Source organism: Staurois parvus, unplaced genomic scaffold (genome assembly GCF_062004578.1).
Source record: "Staurois parvus isolate SC_StPar_1 unplaced genomic scaffold, SC_StPar_1.0 ptg001090l, whole genome shotgun sequence".
NCBI classification, from domain to species: domain Eukaryota; kingdom Metazoa; phylum Chordata; class Amphibia; order Anura; family Ranidae; genus Staurois; species Staurois parvus.
The window spans coordinates 2,909,255-2,932,080 of NW_028318886.1; the positions used below are offsets into that span (position 1 = coordinate 2,909,255).

At 43.1% G+C, this 22,826-nt stretch overlaps 1 protein-coding gene and 1 long non-coding RNA gene across 2 annotated transcripts in view; one reads left to right on the plus strand and one right to left on the minus strand.

The window, feature by feature from the left end:
- LOC149440362 (chromaffin granule amine transporter-like) overlaps positions 1 to 5,334 on the plus strand; it is a 41,067-nt gene extending 35,733 nt beyond the window's left edge. Inside the window, exons 13-15 of the mRNA XM_089658725.1 lie at positions 2,042 to 2,225; positions 4,544 to 4,677; positions 4,757 to 5,334. Of these exons, the coding sequence (XP_089514851.1) occupies positions 2,042 to 2,225; positions 4,544 to 4,677; positions 4,757 to 4,897 (459 nt within the window). The 3' untranslated portion in view covers positions 4,898 to 5,334. The remainder of the gene's footprint in view (positions 1 to 2,041; positions 2,226 to 4,543; positions 4,678 to 4,756) is intronic.
- LOC149440363 (uncharacterized) lies at positions 71 to 4,097 on the minus strand. Its single transcript, XR_016307652.1, has 2 exons — positions 3,950 to 4,097; positions 71 to 358 (listed from the first exon to the last, which is right to left on the minus strand). It is a non-coding gene; the product is annotated as an uncharacterized LOC149440363 (long non-coding RNA).
- Positions 5,335 to 22,826: the final 17,492 nt, after the last annotated feature.

A 22,826-nucleotide genomic window follows, 5' to 3' on the forward strand; every position in this document is an offset into this window, starting at 1 on the left:
TGACTCGCACCTTGCAAAGCCTTTCTGCCCTTACAAACTACCATATAACAATTGTATCCAAAATATTCAATATTGTTAATTACTTTATTAGGACTTTGAAAAACATAATAAAAGCACAAAGACACAAAAATTGTATAGATTGTTTCAACAGTTTTAAAAGAATACATGATGATCCTCCATGAAAGTCCTTGTTCAGGCTCTTGCTGTTAAGAGGTGACAACTCCCTCCCAATTATTCTCTTGTATGGCCATCCTATTACACGTGGCCCTTGTGAAGAACACACTGGCCATCCTGGAACACATTGCGCAGGTCCACCATTATCAGGAAGCTGATTCAGGGCAATACTGTGCAGCTGACGCTAGAGTGAGTTCATGTAGATAGGAAGCAGATGGAGAAGATCAACAACGCCATGCGAAAAACAAAAAAAAAAAACAAGATGAAAACAGCTGTGTATGGTTTAGCAAATGAAATGTTAACATATCTTAGAAACTCCCCCCCCCCCCTTGTGAATAGTCTATAATGTGACGGGGGACTGAGGGGGGCAGTAATGTGAAGGGGGGGACAGAGGACACTGCTGTTGGGGAATAATGTGAAGGGGGGACAGAAGACATTGCTTCAAGGGGGGGGGTAATGTGAAGTGGGGGACAGAGGATACCACTGTGGGGGCAGTAATGTGAAGGGGGGACAGAGGACACCATTGTGGGGGGGGGATAAATGTGAAGAGGAGGACAGAGGACACCATTGTGGGGGTAATGTGAAGGAGGGGACAGAGAACATCGCTGTGGGGGGTAATGTGAAGGAGGGGACAGACAACATCACTGTGGGGGAGTAATGTGCAGGAAGGGACAGAGAACATCGCCGTGGGGGGTAATGTGAAGGAGGGGACAGAGAACATCGCCGTGGGTGGTAATGTGAAGGAGGGGACAGAGAACATCGCCGTGGGTGGTAATGTGAAGGAGGGGACAGAGAACATCGCCGTGGGGGGTAATGTGAAGGAGGGGACAGAGAACATCGCCGTGGGGGGTAATGTGAAGGAGGGGACAGAGAACATCGCCGTGGGGGGTAATGTGAAGGAGGGGACAGAGAACATCGCCGTGGGGGGTAATGTGAAGGAGGGGACAGAGAACATCGCCGTGGGGGGTAATGTGAAGGAGGGGACAGAGAACATCGCTGCGGGGGGTATTGTGAAGGAGGGGACAGAGAACATCACTGTGGGGGAGTAATGTGCAGGAAGGGACAGAGAACATCGCCGTGGGGGGTAATGTGAAGGAGGGGACAGAGAACATAGCTGTGGGGGGTAATGTGAAGGAGGGGACAGAGAACATCGCTGTGGGGGGGGGTAATGTGACGGAAGGGACAGAGAACATTGCCGTGGGGGGTAATGTGAAGGAGGGGACAGAGAACATTGCCGTGGGGGGTAATGTGAAGGAGGGGACAGAGAACATCGCCGTGGGGCGTAATGTGTAGGAGGGGACAGAGAACATTGCTGTGGGGGTTAATGTGAAGGGGGGGACAGAGGACACCATTGTGGAGGGTAATGTTAAAGAGGGGGAACAGAGGACACTGTTGTGGAGGGGTAATGTGAAGGGGGTATGGACAGAGGACACCTCTGTGGGGGTAAGTGATGTTAGGGGGGGCAGAGGACACTTCTGTGGGGTGAATGGGGGTGACATGAAGGTGCTGCAGACACTGCTCTAAAGGGGGGGCGACTTGCAGGGGGCTGAGGACACTGCTGTGAAGGGGAAACTGTGATGTGAAGGGGGAATTGTGAAATGGGGGGAGGGGGCAGACAATCTGATGAAATAATGGGATTGTTATTTAAAAGGAAGGAGGCTGTGATGTGAAGGATCTGAGTCATCATGCAAACATACGATTCTGACCTCGGTTGGAAGAAAATTTTACTGATCAACCTCTTTAAATTTTAATTCAGTACACCTGCCATAGGACAAAATTTTTTAAGTAGTGCAACTTCCAGTAGCTCAAAACTTTATCCTTACATGTACTGGACCTTTTTAGATCCTAACATTCTTCCATGTTTCAGGTTCCACTTGCTGTCAATATTTATGGCCTCATTGGTCCCAATGCTGGGATTGGCATTGCCCTTGGAATGGTGGATGCATCTATCATGCCCATCATGGGACACTTAGTTGATCTGCGTCACACCTCTGTCTATGGTGGGATATATGCAATCTCTGATATCGCCCTGTGCATGGGCTTTGCATTGGGTAAGAAAAATGTTGTTATCTTTAACCTATATAAAACTGCTGATATTATATTAAGACTCTGCTGTTGACATGTACAGATCTGCCATCTTGCAAATATATTTACAACCTTCTTCTTGTATATAATAGGATATGACATACAATATGCAAAAGATATGCAGGGACATATATCAGTCAACAGGCTTAAAGCTGTCCTCTAGGTAGATGAAGAGGCAAATTACATCTCTGTAATCATTAATACATCATTACATCTATATTTGTAGCTATTTTTTTTTAAATACAAGTAGTGTAAGTACTTGAATTTGACCTGATATCAACCTCCTGAAGTCCCTGTAGTGAAAGGCTGCAGTGTGAAAAGAAGAAATGTACTTGAATTTGACCTGATATCAGCCTCCTGAAGTCCCTGTAGTGAAAGGCTGGAGTGTGAAGAAATAGTACAAGGATCAGTCAGTTCATGTATTGAAAAGAAGCATGTTGGCACATGCAATTAGCTTGCCTTCCAATAGATGGCTCTATGGACATTATGTAATGATAAAAGGAAGGCTGTAATCAGGTGTAAGCTCACCTTTTACAGAAGTCAGTCCTTAGTGATGTCATGGGTGGAATTAGTGCCCATAGAAATGCCAGGTGTGGGTAGAGCCAGTCAGGGTCTACGACATGGGAGCAAGATACCACCACTGTTAAAATGTAGTCTTCCAAGGCAAGGCGGTACAGAAATGGGAGTTCTCTGATGTGAGCAATGGTGGGAGCCAGGGAATGAGTAGGTCATCTGGAAGCATGGCTGCTTGGGTAAAGCTATAAAATGGACATTGGGAAGAGACTGGTATACTAACAGAAGCCACTTGTTCCCCCTGGCCCTCAGCTGCGGGTCCTGTGACTTAGTGATGGAAGCCTAATGCTATGGATGTAGGGGAAGCGATTGATCCCAGTTCTATGGTGCTCCTAAAGAGAAAAGGGAAGATGGCTTATTTAAAAAATGCGTACTTGCTCTCTGTGTTGAAATGACTGCTAAAGAATATCTAGTCTCATATGTGGATTTTGCTATTATGACAAATGTGATATGTCACAGGAAGTCAAGATCTGAAGTTGCAGTAAAGTGCTGGAAATGCATGTGTGTGTGGAAATTCTATTTTTTTTAAATATTAAGGCTTTTTGCTGGGGATGTCATGAGTGAGCCTCTGGCTGGAAGTATGACATAATATGGTGGAGAGTTTCTCAATAAGAGGTGGGTGGTTGTCCTATCTGAGAAGTATCGGTGGAGGAACTTGTACAGTTTGGTGCCAACACATGCCCATCTGTAGTCCCTCTTATAAGCATGGTGATTGGAATATAAAGCAGAGTGAAATAGAGAAGGAAAGGGAAAGAGGAAGCAGCACAAGGAGTCAGTGAGTTATGTTTTAGTGCTTATGTACTAATAAGAAACTCTCCAGACACAATTATAGATCCTAAATCCCAACTGGAAGATTTCCCTTCTATTCCTGTTCCAAAGACAACTCAAAATTTGAATTTTCCCTTACCTTAGTCCTAGACTAAGAAGATGACTCTACCCAGCAGGGACAAAGACACCAATACGTAAGTGGACCAAGGGCTGTTTTTAGTTTTTGTGTGACATTTAGATTTAAAGTAGAAGAAAAGCCTAACTCTACATACCTATTCCTAAAAATGTTCACTTCTACCTCCTCCTACCTATCCTGCCTACCCTGTAAAAAAAAGATCTGTTCACTTACCTGTTTTTAATCTAATTCTGTGTGGTCATGTGGTGCTGCAGCTCCGACACCCCTGCATCAGTGAACAGCTGCTGGAGGGGAAAGGAAGAAGCACCAAAAACGGCTGAGACATGGGAGCCTGAGAGACGTCATGGCTCCCAAAATTCACACCTGCTGTCAACAGCTACCTTACACGGGGAAGCCAGAGCTGCAGGATCATGTGACTAGACCGCAGCAGTTTAAAAATAGATAAGCACACAGATGTTTTTTTATACAGAGTAAGCGGGATAGGTATGGTGATGGGGGAGGGAACATTTTTACGAACAGTTAGAATTAAACTTTTCTTCCATTTTAATGAAATTCACTCCTATATGTTGTAAAGGAGTATACTATGACCCTCATGTATCTAACATTGAAGCTCTAAAAGGGGCTAGTTGCAAAACAAAATTAGTTTCAAATGGCTTTTGAAAATTTGTGTACCTTATTTATATAAATGGACCATGCTGCAGTGTCTGCAGGTGGTATGTTTTATTGAATAAATATATGCAAGATTAGAAGTTCATACAATAATAAGTTAAATAGACTTCCGTAACCTTTAGGCAATTGCAATTTTAGGACCTTCGACTGGAGGAGCCATTGCAAAAGCCATAGGATTTCCCTGGTTAATGGTCATCATCGGAGTGTTAAACATCGCCTATGCACCTCTATGTCTCTTTCTGCGTAATCCACCAGCGAGAGAAGAGAAACTGGTAAGAGGACCCACATTTTTTAGTTTCACATTGTCCCAGTTACAAAACTGCCTACTAATGAATTGTCTCAATTCTGTAGGCTATTCTAAACCAGGAATGCTCCATGCAGACAAGGACTTACATGACTCAGAGTAATGCTCCAGATCTGCCACTTTCTGACCACAGTGGTGATGAGGAAGGCAGTGTTGTCCACAACAGAACCGGAAAGATACCCCATTGACCAGTTTTACAACAAGAGTGGTAATGGAGTGCACTTAATAACCTACAGACTGTTACTCTTCCAACAGCAACCATCATTGATGAGCACTGAGGAAAAATAAATTGGATATTAGAACATTATATCATGTTCTCAAGAGTATAATGCAATCATCACAGAAATCCTTTCCCCCCTGGCACCACCAGAACAGAAGTCCTCATTGTATCTCCTTCCACTCCTGCCTTAATAACAGCCAATCCACACCAGTTTACATTTAGGGTTTATGCTGTCTTAGACATTGGTTAATGATGGTGCCATTTCCTGCAGACTCTGCGTCTTTTCTCTCCACTCATGTTATTTGATTATTACCCTGTTGTGAAGTGCTATGGAAGATCATGGCATCATATAAAAGATAATAGCAGCAACAATAATAACCACTAAAATTAAAGCAGTATACAGCACATTATAGAAGTCTTCATGCCACATGGACTATATACAGTATGGAAATCAAAGTGCGAGAACTTCCTGCGCTAAGAATGGGGCCCTATTCACCAAGCAGCTGACACCAAAACTCCTTACCAAAATGAGTGAATAAATATAAATACAAAGTGCAGCGCTCTCCCTAAACTGATTATAAATAAATATAAATAAAAAATAAATAAAGTGCACACTTGACTAAAAAATGCTCTACATAGTAACACAAACTACTAAACATATGTGTAAAAATGGTGCATATACAAATATGCGCATAATCAAAAATTGTGCAAACCATGTGCTTCAAAGTGAGAATAAAGAGCAATCAAAATGAGAATAAAGTGCAATAAAAATCACTCCAATCATCTATTGCAAATAATGATGAATCCCAAATAAGATAAAGTGTCCAAATGCATCAAAAGGACTAACAATCTTCATGCATGTGTCACACGTGTCCACACTGTGTGAATCCAAACTTTGGCCGTGATGGCTCCTCACCTCCTTGCCAAGACCCTACAGGGTCAGCTCGCTTTACAACAGGACACCCTTTAGATGACTCACCAGGACCTTCCCCGCCTTTTACACTCTAACAGCGATCTCCTCCTCGGTTCATATGCAAACAAAAACTCACATAGTGTAATCCTGTTTATTACATCAGTAGATATATAGTAAAAATTGCCCACTCACATTTAAAATCGTCTTGTAACAAGCCTTCAGTATCCCATGCTATGAATCTCCTGCATGGGTATATGTATACAGGGGTTTCAAATATGGCCACCACGCCGGAAATGACATCACCGCGCTCCCATAATCCTCCTCGCGTTCCGACGCGTTGCGTCACGGTAACACATGACTTCCTCAGGGTTCAAGACTTCCTCAGGGTTCAAGTTTAACACCCTGAGGAAGTCACGTGTTACCGTGACGCAACGCGTCGGAACGCGAGGAGGATTCTGGGAGCGCGGTGACGTCATTTCCGGCGTGGCGGCCATATTTGAAACCCCTGTATACATATACCCATGCAGGAGATTCATAGCATGGGGTACTGAAGGCTTGTTACAAGACTGATGTAATAAACAGGATTACACTATGTGAGTTTTTGTTTGCATATGAACCGAGGAGGAGATCGCTGTTAGAGTGTAAAAGGCGGGGAAGGTCCTGGTGAGTCATCTAAAGGGTGTCCTGTTGTAAAGCGAGCTGACCCTGTAGGGTCTTGGCAAGGAGGTGAGGAGCCATCACGGCCAAAGTTTGGATTCACACAGTGTGGACACGTGTGACACATGCATGAAGATTGTTAGTCCTTTTGATGTATTTGGACACTTTATCTTATTTGGGATTCATCATTATTTGTAATAGATGATTGGAGTGATTTTTATTGCACTTTATTCTCATTTTGATTGCACTTTATTCTCACTTTGAAGCACATGGTTTGCACAATTTTTGCTTATGCGCATATTTGTATATGCACCATTTTTACACATATGTTTAGTAGTTTGTGTTACTATGTAGAGCATTTTTTAGTCAAGTGTGCACTTTATTTATTTTTTATTTATATTTATTTATAATCAGTTTAGGGAGAGCGCTGCACTTTGTATTTATATATATACAGTATGGTCCATCAGTCAACAACCAGCAGGAGGGGCAATGAGCTGTCCATTGCACAGATTGCTATTTCTTGAGATTTCCCCTGTAAAACCCACTCTACCAGTTCTGTGGCATCATGTATGAGCTGTTGATTTAGGAAATAGTTGATGTTCCCTAAGGGTCCTTTCACATGGGCATCATCAGTTCAATTGCGGTTTTTTTGCTAAGAAAAAACTTTTATCTACGGATTGAACTTACATTGATTTACGTCAGTTTGCACTTCAATTAAATTCACTTAAAGCAGTTCTGCTCTTAACCCACCTCCCACCATCTTCTGCCATATTTGGAATTTTTTTTTGGGCTGGAGCCAGGGGCGGACTGACAACTCATGGGGCCCCCGGGCAATAGGGGATCATGGGGCCCCTGTGTCCTTGCCCAAACTCAAAAAAGCCTATGAAAAAGTTACCAGGGGCATCTCATGGGGCCCCCTACTGACCCTGGGCCGTCGGGCAGTTTCCAAATGGTCAGTCTGCCCCTGGGGGAAGCAAGTATCTAGTTTTGGCAGTTACCCGCTGCCATTTCCACAAACGGAAGTTTCCTCCCCCTCCAGCAACCTTCTAAGACATGTCACAGGTCTTAGGATGCTGTGGGACCGTTCACAGGGTTCAGGGTGGTTCGCACAAAGAGTCACAGTCAGCTTCCCACAGTTAACATGCCAGAGACCCGAAGACGGTCGAACAACCGGCCTGGTTGAGGACGGATCTGGATTCTTGTTCAGGTAAGTGTCTGTTTATTAAAAGTCAGCAGCTACAGTTTTTGTAGCTGCTGACTTTTACATTTTGGAAATCTGCCTGAAGCTTCTCATTAAAGTGGAACTAAATCCATTGACTTAACAATTACAAAACACAGTTACATTCCCAGAATGTCGGGAATGCTAACTGTCACGTTTGCTTGTGCTTTCAACTAAATCGTCAAACCATCAACCCCGCTTCACACTGTCACACCTCATATGATTTTCATAGAAATGTGGTGCAAATTCCGCATTTTTGTCCTACTGAAATCTGATCTCATTGATGTTTATACCCATGCAATCCTTTTTAGTCAAACACACTGCGTTCTGCGACCAGCTTTTGGGACGTTGTAAACTTTTAATTGATATCCACAGCAGATCACATGAATGCAGTATGATTGCTATTTGGTGCAGGAAAGGCAGCGATTCCTGTGCGTTTCCCACATTGCAGTGTAAACTGGGCCTCCAATGGCTGGTGTCATAACTGATCACATGGGCACCGCCATGGCAGTTGCAGGTCAAACAGAGGCCAAGACGGCAGCTTCCTTGGCTAAAATGGATAGGAGGGTTTAGTTCCACTTAAAATTTATATCCATTTTTTAAAAAAAAATTTTATTACTTGTATAGCTCTGTCAATTTACAGGTGTATATATATATATATATATATATATATTGCACATTCACATCAGTCCCTAACTCTCAAGGATTGTGCAATCTAAGGTCCATAACTCACATTCATGCATACTAGGGCCAATTTAGACAGGAACCAATGAACCTACCAGCATGTCTTTGGAGTGTGGGAGGAAACCTGTGTACCTGGAGGAAACCCAAGCAGGCACAGGGAGAACATGCAAACTCCAGGCAGGTGGTGCTGTGGCTGGGATTTGAACCAATAACTCAAGTACTAACAGGTGGAAGTGCTTACCATTTACAGTTGCAAGAAAAAGTATGTGAACCCCTTGGGATTACGTGGAGTTTTGCATGAATTGGGCATAAAATGTGCTCTGAACATCATCTAAGTCAAAACAATAGAAGAACACAATCTGCTGAACATAATACTACACAAACATTAGATGTTGCCATGGTTTAATTGCACATAACATGTAAACATTCACAGTGCAGGGAGGAAAAAGTATGTGAACCTTTGGACTTAATAACTGGTTGACCCTCCTTTGGCAGCAATAACCTCAACCAAACGTTTCCTGTAGTTGCAGATCAGACCTGCACAACGATCTGGAGTAATTTTGGACCACTCCTCTTCACAAAACTGTTTCAGTGTAGCAATATTCTTGGGATGTCTGGTGTGAATCGCTCTCTTAAGGTCATGCCACAGCATTTCAATCGGGTTGAGGTCAGGACTCTGACTGGGCCACTCCAGAAGGCATATTCTGTGCTGTTGCAGCCATTGTTTTGTTGAATTACTTGTATGCTTTGGGTCATTGTCCTGTTGCATCACCCATCCTCTGCGGAGCTTCAGTTGGCGGACAGATGGTCGTACGTTTTCCTGCAAAATGTCTTGATAAACTCTGGAATTCATTTTCCCATCAATGACAACAATCCGTCCAGGCCCTAAGGCAGCAAAGCAGCCCCAAACCATGATGCTCCCTCCGCCATGTTTTACAGTGGGGATGAGGTTTTGATGTTGGTGTGCTGTGCCTTTTTTTCTCCACACATAGTGTTGTGTGTTCTTCCCAAACAACTCAATCTTGGTTTCATCTGTCCACAGTATATTTTGCCAGTAGTGCTGTGGAACATCCAGGTGCTCTTTTTCAAACTTCAAACGTGCTGCAATATTCTTTTTGGACAGCAATGGCTTCCTCCGTGGTGTCCTCCCATGTACTCCATTCTTGTTTAATGTTTTCCTTATTGTAGATGTGTCAACAAAAATGTTAGCATGTGCCAGAGATTTCTGTAGGTCTTTAGCTGACACTCTGGGATTCTTCTTTACCTCATGCAGCATTCTGTGCTGTGCTCTTGCAGTCATTTTTACAGGACGACCACGCCTAGGTAGAGTAGCAACAGTGCTATACTTTCTCCATTTGTAGACAGTCTGCCTTACCGTGGACACATGAACATCAAGGCTTTTGGAGATACATTTGTAACGCTTTCCAGCTTCATGCAAGTCAACAATTCTTGATCGTAGGTCTTCTGAGAGCTCTTTTCTGCGAGGCATGGTTCACATCAGACAGTGCTTCTTGAAACCAGTAAACCCAAAACAGGTGTGTGTTTTTTAAGGGCAGGACAGCTGTCAGCAACACATCCAATATCATCACACTGATTGGAGTCAAGGTTGGCTCACTCCTGGCTCCAATTAGCTCTGGGAGAAGTCGTTAAGCTAGGGCCTCACATACTTTTTCCTCCCTGCACTGTGAATGTTTACATGTTATGTGCAATTAAACCATGGCAACATCTAATGTTTGTGTAGTATTATGTTCAGCAGACTGTGTTCTTCTATTGTTGTGACTTAGATGACGTTCAGAGCACATTTTATGCCCAATTCATGCAAAACTCCACGTAATCCCAAGGGGTTCACATGCTTTTTCTTGCAACTGTAGCTGTTACAAAAACCAATCATAGATGACAAACCTATGAACAAAAATGTTTATTGCCTAAAAATGGTCATAAGTGGAATGGACATAAATAGATGGCATTGTCTGTGCTGCCACTGCACCCCAACTGACCTAAGTGGGACCGCATGCACAGGAATAAATGGAACATCTGTGCATTCCTATGCTGGTAAAACACGGCCCTCACAGGGGTGTGCACTGTAGTATGCATGTGTGAACAAGGCCTTAAAGGAAAAGGTTTTGTGTTTTTTTAAACAAACCTTAACAGATATGGGTGTAGGCAGACTTATGATTCCATAGGAATGAATTGCTGTCCATTTTTCATTTGGTAGTGGAGAGATGAAAAACAGAAAACAGTGGAACACTCCTGTGAAAAGATCCCTGGGAAGTGGATGCACAGTTTTTTGCATTCGTCACATGATCACATCAGTGACAGAGTAGAGAAAATGGTCAGGTATTTGAAGAAGTGTTTTAGTTTCTAGCTCTACTATAACAGCTAGGGGCTGCCACAGAAGAATTGGGTAGTTTTTCCCCTGTGAATGAAGTTTTGTATAACACTTCTATCTTGTACTGGTCTCACTTAAAGCCGAAATAAACCCAAACACAAAATGTATTATATTGCAACTTACAAATTCTTTGCTTTTAGGCTTTTTTTTATCTATCATCACCTGTTGATCCTGCCAGTAACTCTTATTTTTAACAGACCAAGCTGTCCAGCTAAAGAGCCAGTTAGAGGGTTGAGACAAAGAATCTAACACTGATAGGGGTGCTTATACTGGTTAGCTTTTATTCATTTTTGTAGAAAAAACAGTTGTTGTAACTGCTTATATTGTTAGTTTTAGTACAGCTTTAATTTTTGTAACCACTTGCCCTCCAGCAGATTTACCCCTCTTCCTTACCAGGCCATTTTTTGCGATACGGTGCCACGTAACTGACAATTGTGCGGTCATGCAACACTACACCCAAATGAAATTTTTGTCCTTTTTTACCACAAATAGTTTTCTTTCTGTGGTACTTGATCATCTCTGCCATTTTTATTTTTGTGCTATAAACAAAAAAAGACTTACAATTTTGTGAAACAAACAATATTTTTGACTTTTTGCTATATACATGTCCAGTAAAAAAATTAAAAAAATCAAATTTTGTCATAAATTTAGGCCAAAATGTACTCTGATACATGACTTTGCTAAATAAAATCCCAATACATGTAAATTAATTGGTTTACGTGAAAGTTATAGCATGTACAAATGGCGGTATGTATACTGGAATTTTTTTTTTCATACTAGTAATGGTGGTGATCAGCGACTTATAGTAGGACTGTGGGACTGTGGTGGGCATTCTGACACTGGTTGGGAACAGACTAACTGCCACTGACATCCCCAGTGACACTAATATAGTGATCATGCTAATAAAATGCACTGACACTGTACTAATGACACTGGGCAGGAAGGGGTTAACATCTGGGGCAATCAAAGGGTTAACTGTGTCCTGTAAGTGTTTTACTAGAGAAATATGCTGCTTTGTGTTGCTCTGCTATGCAGAGCAACACAAAGCAGCTCGTCAGTCCTGACAGGGGAGAGATCTGTGTTGTTTACACACAGACCTCTCCCCTTTCACTGTTCCTCGGTGATCGCTGGGTGCCGGCAGGGTATCGACATCTGTAGCCACCAACAGCGGCACGGGTAGGGTGGCGCGTGCACGTGCCCCCTAACCAGAAATGCAAAATCATATATATATATATATATATATATATATATATATATATATATATATATATATGTGTGTGTGTGTGATTTTGTGCAGCCCTGCCTCCCTGCAGCAGTAGTTCTGCCATAGGGCGGTGGGGAACCGGTTACAGTGTTAGTTCACCTTTACTGAAAAAATTTAAAAAGTGTCCCCGCAACTGGCACAGAGGTCCTGGAATTTAAAATCCTTGCTCTTCTGCCTCTTCTCCAGGTAGTGCCTCTGGGATGGACCTGAGCGATTTGCCATCACAATTAATTGCTCCTGGAAGCGCTGCATGGAGAAGAGGGAGGTGAACTAACCCTTAAACCTGCCAACAGATGGATTGAAATGCAGCTATTTCAGCGGGGACCTGCCAAATTTCAATCCATCTATGGGCATTCCCACAACACAGAAGTCTGTCTAATGATCGACTTCTGTCAAACATGACTGTTGGAAAACTTCTGTTGATCAGCTGGCTGCAGCCACTTAATAGTGTATTCTGACAGCGAGGAGACCCACTTTCAGAATAGAGTGGCATAACGGGGGGTATTTCTCCATCTACCTCACATGTTTAGCTGGAGAAAGCTTTTTTTGTTTTGTTTTTTTTTAATTTTTTGATTAGTCCTCTGGCTGGGAAATAAGGGAAAAAACGTATAAAAAAAAAAAACAACTAATGCAGCCACCACATTTAAAGTGGTGCTCCAGTCAAAGCTGAAAAAAATAAAAGTCAGCAGCTACAAAAACTGTAGCTGCTGACTTTTAAAATATAGCCACTCACTTGTCCCACAATCCAGCGGTGTGCTTACTGCAGCTGGTTTCACCAGCCATCTTCGTTGCCTGGGGCTGGCATCTTAAGTGTGGGCACCCGGCTTTGACAGCTTGGTGCCCACTGTGCATGCGCAAGTAGCACTGTGCCTTGTGAATGGTCCCGGAGTGCAGGGAGGGAGGGGGTAGAACAACTTCACCTAGGCATTTGCAGCAGAAATGGGAGCAGGTACCTGTCAAAATCGGGTACCCGCTCTGCAAAAGGTTCCAATTCCTCACAGGGAGCAGGAGACTAGTACTTTTAAGTGGAAATTCCCCTTTTGGAGCTCCGCTTTAAGACTTTGTAAGCTGCAATATATTACATTTTTGTTTCTTGGGTTGAATATCGCTTTAAAGAAACTAAATTTTGATTCACGGCAAATAGGCTCTCTGTGCTGTTTATTCAATAGCTCAGTAGAGTACACTGTTAATTGTAATGCTGCACTGTCACTCTAATGACCTAACAAATGAGTCTCAGAGAAGGTCTTCATGACATACAGTGGGTATCAGGGGCGGACTGACCATTGGGGAACTCGGGCACTGCCCGAGGGCCCGGGGTCAGTAGGGGGCCCCATGAGATGTCCCTGGTACCTTTCATAGGCTTTTTTGGGTGTGGTTTGAGTGTGGGCAAGGACACAGGGGCCCCATGTTCCCCTATTGCCCGGGGGCCCCATGAGTTGTCAGTCCGCCCCTGGTGGGTATAGAAAAAATGCACCCCCCCCCTTTTAAAATAATCACATTTTGTTGCTTTGCTGCCTGCAATGAAGACACACAACGTTTTTGTTTATCCAGCTGTATTTACTCACTGCAGCTTATAACATCCAAGTGAAAGATATAACAAAAACATGTCAGAAAAAAATAAAATTCAAAAACAGAATCACTGAGTTGGAAAAAGGATCACCCCCCCATTGTATCAGTATTTTGTTGACCCACCTTTTTACTTTAATTACAGCTTTTAGTCTGTTGGAATATGTCTCTACCAACTTTGCACATCTAGACATTACAATATTTGCCCACTCTTCTTTGCAGAACTGCACAAGTTTAGTTAAATTTGATGGTGACCGTTTGTAGACTGCAGTCTTCAAATCATTCCACAGATTTTGAATAGGGTTTAATGCCGACCATACATGGGTCGAATTCCGAAAAAAGTTTCTTTAGAAATTCTGAAAGTTTGCGCATTTTGTAATCTGATGAAGAATCCGATCAGAAAAAAATAGAAAATAAATAAATGGAATCACTGAGTTGGAAAATGGATCACCTCCCTCTTAAAAATGACTTGTAAAATCAGGTGTAGCTAATAATCTTCTCAATAGCACACAAAGCCGCTTGACTTTCAACTGTGATCACTTTGATTAGCTCAGCATGAAAAGAGCTTTCCTGGAGCATTTCAGTCCCTAGTAGTGCTACTGAAGCAAACAATCAATTATGGGTGGAAAGGCACTGTCAAAATATCTTTGGGATTAAGTTGTGGACAGGCATAAGTCAGGAGATGGATACAAAAACATTTAAAATGCTTTATCAATGCCAAGAAGTACAGTGAAGTCTATTATTAAGAAATGGAAGGTATTCTTACAACACAGACCCTCCCTGAATCAAGACGTCGCTCCAAAGAGCCAGGAGGAAACTGGTCAGAGAGGCTACCAAGATGCCTACAGCAACTCTTAAGCAGCAGCAGGAATTTATGATAAAGAGTGGTCATTGTGCGCATATGACAATAATATCACATGTAATGGAGGGTTGCAAGAAAAAAGCCACTCCTCAAGAAAGGCCATATGCCATCACGAGTGAGCTTTGCCAAAACGCACCTTGAAGATTCTGAGGCCACATGGAAATATGCGTTATGGTCAGATGAAACTAAAATTGAATTATTTGGCCTCAACACTAAACGATATTTCTGCTGGAAATCCAATACAGCTCACCATCCAAATAACACCATTCCTACAATAAAGCATGGAGGTGGTAATATCCTGTTATGGGGAGGGGGGTTCTCTGCGGCAGGGACTGGATCACTTGTCAGGATAGAAGGAACAATGGATGGGGCAAAATACCATCAAATTCTTGAGGAAAATCTGCTGTCCTCTGCAAGAAAGTTGTCAATGGGAAGAAGGTTTACCTTCCATCAAGACAATGACCCAAAACACACACCAAAAATTACCATATAGTGGTTGTGGGAGAAAAAGGTGAATGTTCTTGCATGGCCTAGTCAGAGCCCAGACTTAAGCCGCCCATACATGTGTCGAATTCTGGAAGAATTTTCTTTCAAAAATCTTTTCTAAGAATTTTCGTTCGAATTTCGCAACATTAGTGGGTCACAGCAACGGCCGATTTTCGAGCGACCATCGAATCTGAGTGATCTGGGACGTTGGAAATTTTTTGAAAAACGAACAAATTTCTAATCAATGATGGGAGAATCATGTGAGAAATGTATTTGACAAAGAAATGAGCGTGTGACCTGGAAAGAAAAGAAAATTCTTGGCCAAGAAAATTCTTTTCTGTAGCAACATGTGAAATTGAAGGCTTGGTTGGTCGAATTTCAAAATCAATGGTGGCGCCATCGGATTACAAAATGCGCAAACTTTCGGAATTTCTAAAGAAAATTTGTTCGAAATTCGACCCATGTATGGTCTGCATTAAACCCCATTCAAAATCTGTGGAATGACTTGAAGACTGCAGTCCACAAACGGTCACCATCAAATTTAACTAAACTTGTGCAGTTCTGCAAAGAAGAGTGGGCAAATATTGCAAAGTCTAGGGTGTGTAAAGTTAGTAGAGACATATCCCAACATACTAAAGCCTGTAATTAAAGTAAAGTAAAAGGTGGGTCAACAAAATACTGATAGAAGGGGGTAATCCTTTTTCCAACTCAGTGATTCTGTTTTTGAATTTTGTTTATTTTCTTCTGACATGTTAGTATTCTATCTTTCACTTGGATGCCGTAAGTTGCACTGAGTAAATACAGCTGGATAAAACAAAAACTGTGTCTGTCTTCATTTTCGGCTGCAAAGCAACAAAATGTGATTATTTTAAAGGTGGTTGATTCTTTTCTATACCCACAGTATCAATGGAAAAGGTAGTTGGAGGTAAGTGGAATGTGTTAATCACACTTACCCCCAAGATCCAGCTCTCCTTAAATTATGTCTGGAGAGGAGTGGTATTGGTAGCTCAATACTAACATGACTTATGCAATAAAAACATAGAATGGATGGGAATTAGAATACCTGTGGGCTATAGGCATTGAGCATTTGGTACTGTGCCAGTTTCAGTGCTGTATTACAGAAAGGATTGTAGAGAGGTAATGCATTACACTTACCTTTCACTGTCCTTTCCAATTAGATTTCCTGGAGCTCTCCTATAAATAGTTTACAAAAATAGGATGAGCAGGGGGTAATTACAAACAATGTAATGGACAGTTATGAGCAAAACCTTTTTGGGGGGATGGAGCGGGAAAGTTTAGAGGTTTTCCTGCCCTCGGGGTCTCCATTAGAGAGATTTCTCCTCACTTCCCGTTCTGGTGACACCTTGTTAACCAGACAGGATGTGAGGGGAAGTTTGCAATCAGGAAACAGATAACAATAAAGAAGTCCTGATCCTTCTCCACTCCATCCAAAACTACAAACAATGTCTTTAGATACACTTTATAATGCCTCTTTCCTAGATATAGATAGAGTGGGAAAAGGTTGGACCCTCAAATGTTCATTGCTGTCTGTGTCCCTGTTGAGGAGGTTCGCCCCCACTATTTGTACTGATGACCGTTGTCAGCAAGACAGAAAATCCAGAATTTTAGAGTTGTCCTTAATAACGAGAAGTAAGGGGAAGTTTTCTAATTGAGGGGAAAACTGTCAAAAAGGGGAATTCACCTCACTTTTAGGAGATTTCCTCTAACTTTCTGTTGTGTCTCTGGGAAAAGTAGTGAAGGGAAAGTAACTTAGTGAGACAGAGACAGCAAAATAATAACTTGATAGGAAGTTTAATCCATCCCTGCTCCATCCAAAGCACAAAAAAAAGTTTTAGCTTCACTACACTTCATTGTATCACGCTTTAATATTTGGTTTTGGTTGGAAAAAAATGCGGAACGTTCCAGGTCTGGGGTGTGACAGCGCTGAGGAAAGGAAATGCAGATAACGGGCATTTGTTTACATGTGATCAGCTGTGATGGGGCACAGCTGATCAGATGGTAAAGAGCCAATGTCATTGGCTCTTTACCCTGATCAGTGATGCCCTGTGCCTGAGGGGTACCGCTCACTGTCGATCGCCATGCTGCACGCCCCAGGGGGCACACGTGCAGCAAGAATGAGAGGACGTCATATCACGTCCTCCCAGAATGAGAGAGGTCATCACTGTACAATAGGTCAGGAGGTAGCCAGGTAATGTGACACTAAACTATTTCCTTATTCTCCAAAAATAATTCATATACATCCACTACTTAATGTGGATCTTTGACCGCCCCCCCACCCATTTTTATTTTCTTTTACCCCTACATACCAGGTGGTGTGTTGCTCGCATTTCAGATATGCTCCCACCCAGAGGATCCAGCCTAGTCCCACTGAGATCCCCTTGTATTCTGCCACCTCTTGGTCCTGCACCGCCATGCTGATTGTGACATTGAGAAGCCCACTTGTTTTTCTTGGTTCAGCTGGTGCGCCTCCCGAAAATGATGCGGTGCTAGGCATGCCCCCATCCTCCTTTTTAAATGAAACGCTATGCCTCCTGGAATATGTGATGTGCATATCCCAGGGGTCAAAGGGAGTACAGTGCAAGTCATTCACCTAGGTCAGGAGGCAAAGGGAGCACAGTGCAAGTCATTCGCCTAGGTCAGTGGTCTCTAAACTGCGGCCCGAGGGTTGAATGTGGCCCTTTGCTTGTCTTCATCTGGCCCTTGGGGCACTATTCTATCCACTGACACCAACAACGGGGCATAATTTCTATCACTGACACCAACAGTGGGTCAGTATTCCTTCCACTGACACTATTGAAAGGGCACAATTCCTCCCATTGACACCAACAATGGGGCATAACTCCTTCCAGTGATACCAGCGATGGGCCAATACTCCTCCCACTGACACCAACAATGAGGCACTATTCCTCCCACTGACACCAAAGAAAGGACACAATTCCTCCTACTGACACCAACGATGGGGCACTATTTTGTCCACTGACACCAATGATGGGGCAGAATTGCTTCCATTGACCCTAAATTCTCAAGGACAGTAAACTGGCCCTGTTTAGAAAGTTTGGATACCCCTGGCCTAGGTGAATTAAATGCAAGGGGGTCTATGGCTAACATTTAAAAAAAAGGAAAGAGAAAGAAAAGAAAGAAAATACATTCCTATTCATGCAATGCATGGGAGGAGGGGTGGATAGGAAGGAAGATTTTCAGAGGGTGAAGATCTGCTTTAATGACCCTGTAATTATTTTTTGTGAAAATATACCTTACTGCATTTTTCTGCCATTTAACATCCTCCATAAGCTACTGGACCTCTTCCTTTCCCCCTTCATTTCCTTTTGTTTGGACAGAGCAGGGCATGTTAGTTGGGGTCATGGTGCCACGCTGCTAATAAGGGCTACAAATACATACAAATTAGTATAGCAGTAAGAAATGCATGTTTTTTTGTTTTTATGTTATTTATTACTGGTTTACTAATTTGTATGTATTTGTAGCTTTAATTAGCAGCATGCCACCATTATACTTTATTATTATTTCAGAAGCAAGAGAAAGAGGGTGGCTACATTCCGAAATGGAGAACAAACATAGCCACTCTCTAGCAGAAAGTTGGATCATAGCAGCAAGAAAAAAAAAGGAATATGGAAATTCAGAGCAGGCTGAAAGTCCTTTTTGAGTTCAGAATGCATACTTTACTATTTTTTTTTTTTTTATTGAATTGATTTATTTTTTTAAACCCGGCCCCTTTCACACAGGCAGACTCTGCCAACAGATCCGTCTTGCTCGGGTGGTCACATGATCGGGAGGGGTCCCGATCGAAAGAGGAGATCGGGACCTTTCCGTGAGTACCAAACGTGTGTGCTGGGAGTGTACAGGGCAGGGCTCTCAGCACATTTTTTTTTTTTTATAGAACGCAAATGTGCGGCCGCTCGGCGTCTAGGCCCAGACGCCGGGAGGCCGCACATTTGCGTTCGGCCGGCGTGAAGAGGTTAAGCAATCTCCAAATAATGAATAGCACAATATGAACAGAATTTTCACTGTAGGACTTTATATTCCTAGCTAGACTAAAATGTGCAGCTGGCCTAAATATAGCACTTTATGACAAATATATCACACAAAAGGGCTTACAAGAAAAACAACAGTGGAATCCAACTTAAATTCTGATAAATGGAATCAGGGGTATTATTATTAAACAATGGTGTGTGTATTATTTTTAGTTTGGCGTGATGTAGAACTAGGTGCTCACGTGCTGTATACATACTATGCTCAGTACATGTACTCTGAACTCCAGGCATTGGGATATGCATTGATCAGTTCCTTGTTAAGATTTTGTGCTTAAGCCCTCAATGTCAAATTACTGTCTTGGTTCACATCCACTTCTGATTTATCTTGGTTGTGTTTTTTATTCTCTTTTAGTCCAATAAATTACAATTATATTATGACTGGAATGACTGCCCTAGGCCCCTACTAGCAGGTGTAGGCACACTGAGGATAAAAGAAGGGGAGTGAAGTGAAAGTGATCAGTGAAGGGGGGGGGGGGCGACTCAGTGCTCATTTAAACAGATGTTGAAACGCATCCTGCATGCTGAGCCGCAGTTTTCTGTGCACAGGCAGTCTATGTGACGTGTGCAGGAGCAGGTACAAGGATCTACAGTATGCGCACACTGTCTGCTTTCTTAGGGTTGATGTACACGGGACGTTTGGAATACACTTCTGAATGATGGAAAATGACTGCTGGAAAATGTAGGTTAAAAAGAGTCTGTTTAGCCGCATTTGCATACCGCGTTTATGCGCATTTGCGTTTAGAAGCGTTTTTTAACCACAAGCCTACAGGGCACTTATACCCCCTTCCTGCCCAGGCCATATTCCAGCTTTCAGCGCTGTCGCACTTTGAATGACAATTGCGCGGTCATGCAACACTGTCTGAGGGACACAGTGCACCGCCGATCGCCGCGTTGCGTGCTCCCTGAGCCACGCATGCGCAGTGAGAAAGGGAGGACGTCATATGACGTCCTCCCAGAATGAGAGAACCACCTTGCGTCTGTCATATTACTATATGGCGGGCAGGAGGTAGTTAAAGATAACATCAGGAGACCTTCCAAAATGTCCAGAATGCACTGTAAAAAACAGTAAAAAATTTACAATTTCAGACATTTTGAGAGAAATAGAGAGAGCAGAAGCAGAGAGAGCAGTATGTGTTGAGATGACCTGTCTTTCCTGGTTGTATTCACCATGGATCCCATCATGAGCATAATGCAGCACGTTCTACCATGTTTTCCTTTACGCAAAACCTGGAACTGACTGCGCTGGTGTACTGGGTCCATATGAATACATGGAAAACGCTTTGCATGCATTTCTGATGATGAAAAAAGGCTCTGGACCAGGGGCGGACTGACAATTCATGGGGCTCCTGGGCAATAGGGGATCATGGGGCCCCTGTGTCCTTGCCCAAACTCAAAAAAGCCTATGAAAAAGGTACCAGGGGCATCTCATGGGGCCCCCTACTGACCCCGGGCCCTCGGGCAGTGCCTGAGTTTCCAAATGGTCAGTCCGCCCCTGCTCTGGACAGCATCTGGATATGGAACAGTTAAACAGTTTGGCATTTGAAACACTGATAAAATCTACTCCTGATGGCAAGTTTGGTGCGTTCAAAAAAATGACTGTAAACTCAACTGCCTGTAAACAACTATAAACGACACAGTGTACATGGACACATAGGAAAACATTAGGGAGAGTTCAGGCTGCTGAAAAAAATGCAGAAAAGCTCCTGAATGTGAGTCTATCAGCTGCAGTGTACTGTACATGTGCCCTTATCAGCGCACCTGCTCCTATACGCATGTCAAATTTTGACATGCAGCTGTGTTCGTGCAGCCACTGCATCTGCATCTACTTCCATTTCCATTGGCTGCCTGCGTATAGCTCCAAGACAAATGTAGATGCAGGAAACAGCATCTCAGCATGCATGACAGGTATCAGCACACGTCTACATGAGCCCTAACTCAGGGCTCAACAAATCCCAGGTGCCAGGTCACCATGGCAGCTAGAAATTGCTTCCTGGTGCCTGGGTTCACACACTGCCTCCCACTGACTTCGATGGGAAATCACGCCCCATAGGCATCGATGGGAAATCACGCCCCATAGGCATCGATGGGAAATCGCACCCCATAGGCATCGATGGGAAATCGTGCCCAATAGGCATCGATGGGAATTAGCGCCCCATAGGCATCGATGAGAAATCGCGCCCCATAGGCATCGATGGGAAATCACGCCCCATAGGCATCGATGGGAAATCGCACCCCATAGGCATCGATGGGAAATCACGCCCCATAGGCATCAATGGGAAATTGCACCCCATAGGCATCGATGAGAAATCGCGCCCCATAGGCATCGATGGGAAATCGCGCCCCATAGGCATCGATGGGAAATCGCGCCCCATAGGCATCGATGGGAAATCGCGCCCCATAGGCATCGATGGGAAATCGTGCCCCATAGGCATCGATGGGAAATCGTGCCCCATAGGCATCGATGGGAAATCGTGCCCCATAGGCATCGATGGGAAATCGTGCCCCATAGGCATCGATGGCAAATCGCACCCCATAGACTTCAATGGGAAATCGCGCCCCATAGAGTTCAATGGGAAAACACCTCCCATAGACGTCGATGGGGAAATGCCTCCCATAGACTTTGATGCGAAAACTCCTGTTAATAGCAATCTTATGAAACGCACCGTTACAAATTCGCACACTACCCTTTGCATAATGGTATTCAAAGCACAGTATGTGCTGAACCACCTCAATAGGAACACAAAATATCTAGCCTGTCATGTGAATCTGTGAGTGTCAAAACAAATCCAGAATAGCATATGTGTGAACCAGGGTGGTTCCATTCACACTTGGACATTTTGGGATTGCAGCAAAATCGTTGTGATCGCAAAACACAGGTTCAGGTGGCATTATTTTCAATGGTGTTTTGCTGTGTTGCTACGCAAAGAAAAAAATATACGTACAAAGTGGGTTTACTATCACTTTAAGGAACATTGTAAGTACCATGAATGTACTGTCATTTTAATGCAGGCATTTATTGGCATGTGCACTTATTTGTAGATGATTCTTCAAGCATCATAGTTGCTCCAAAATCCTCGCTGCTGTACCATGGAAGTCTTAATACTTCCTGGAGGAATCATGGTCTAGTATGCTGCCTCTCATAAATTCTGAGCCGCTCATCAACGGTGCGAAGTGCAGAACAATGGATAAGCTCTTGACACTACCAGGAGGCGCCAAGATTTGCATATTACATCAGGCCAAGGATTAATTAAGGCAGTGTTCAAACTGCTAAAACCCCTATGAAGCCCACCAAAAGCTTGTTTTATACTACTGCTCTCACTCTCTACAATCTGAACCAAATACCTCCAATCTGGAACGTTGAGGGGCTTTAAGGGCTTTTAACCACTTGCCCTCCTGAGGATTTACCCCCCTTCCTGACCAGGCCATTTTTTGCGTAAATGTACATGTGTAAAGGCAAGTGTCCCAATACTTTTGGCAATATAGTGTAGATTTTTTTGAAACCAGAATTTAGTGTCATTTTAAAGTGAAACTTTAACCACTTGCCCTCCTGAGGATTTGCCCCCCTTCCTGACCAGGCCATTTTTTGCGTTACGGCGCAGCGTTACTTTAACTGACAATTGCGCAGCCATGCAATGCTGGACCCAAATTAAATTTATGTCCTTTTTTCTCATGAATTAAGCTTTCTTTCAGTGGTATTTGATCATCTGTGCGTTTTAAATTTTTTGCACTATTAAAAAAAAAAAAAGACCGACAATTTTGAGAAAAAAAAACAATATTTTTGACTTTT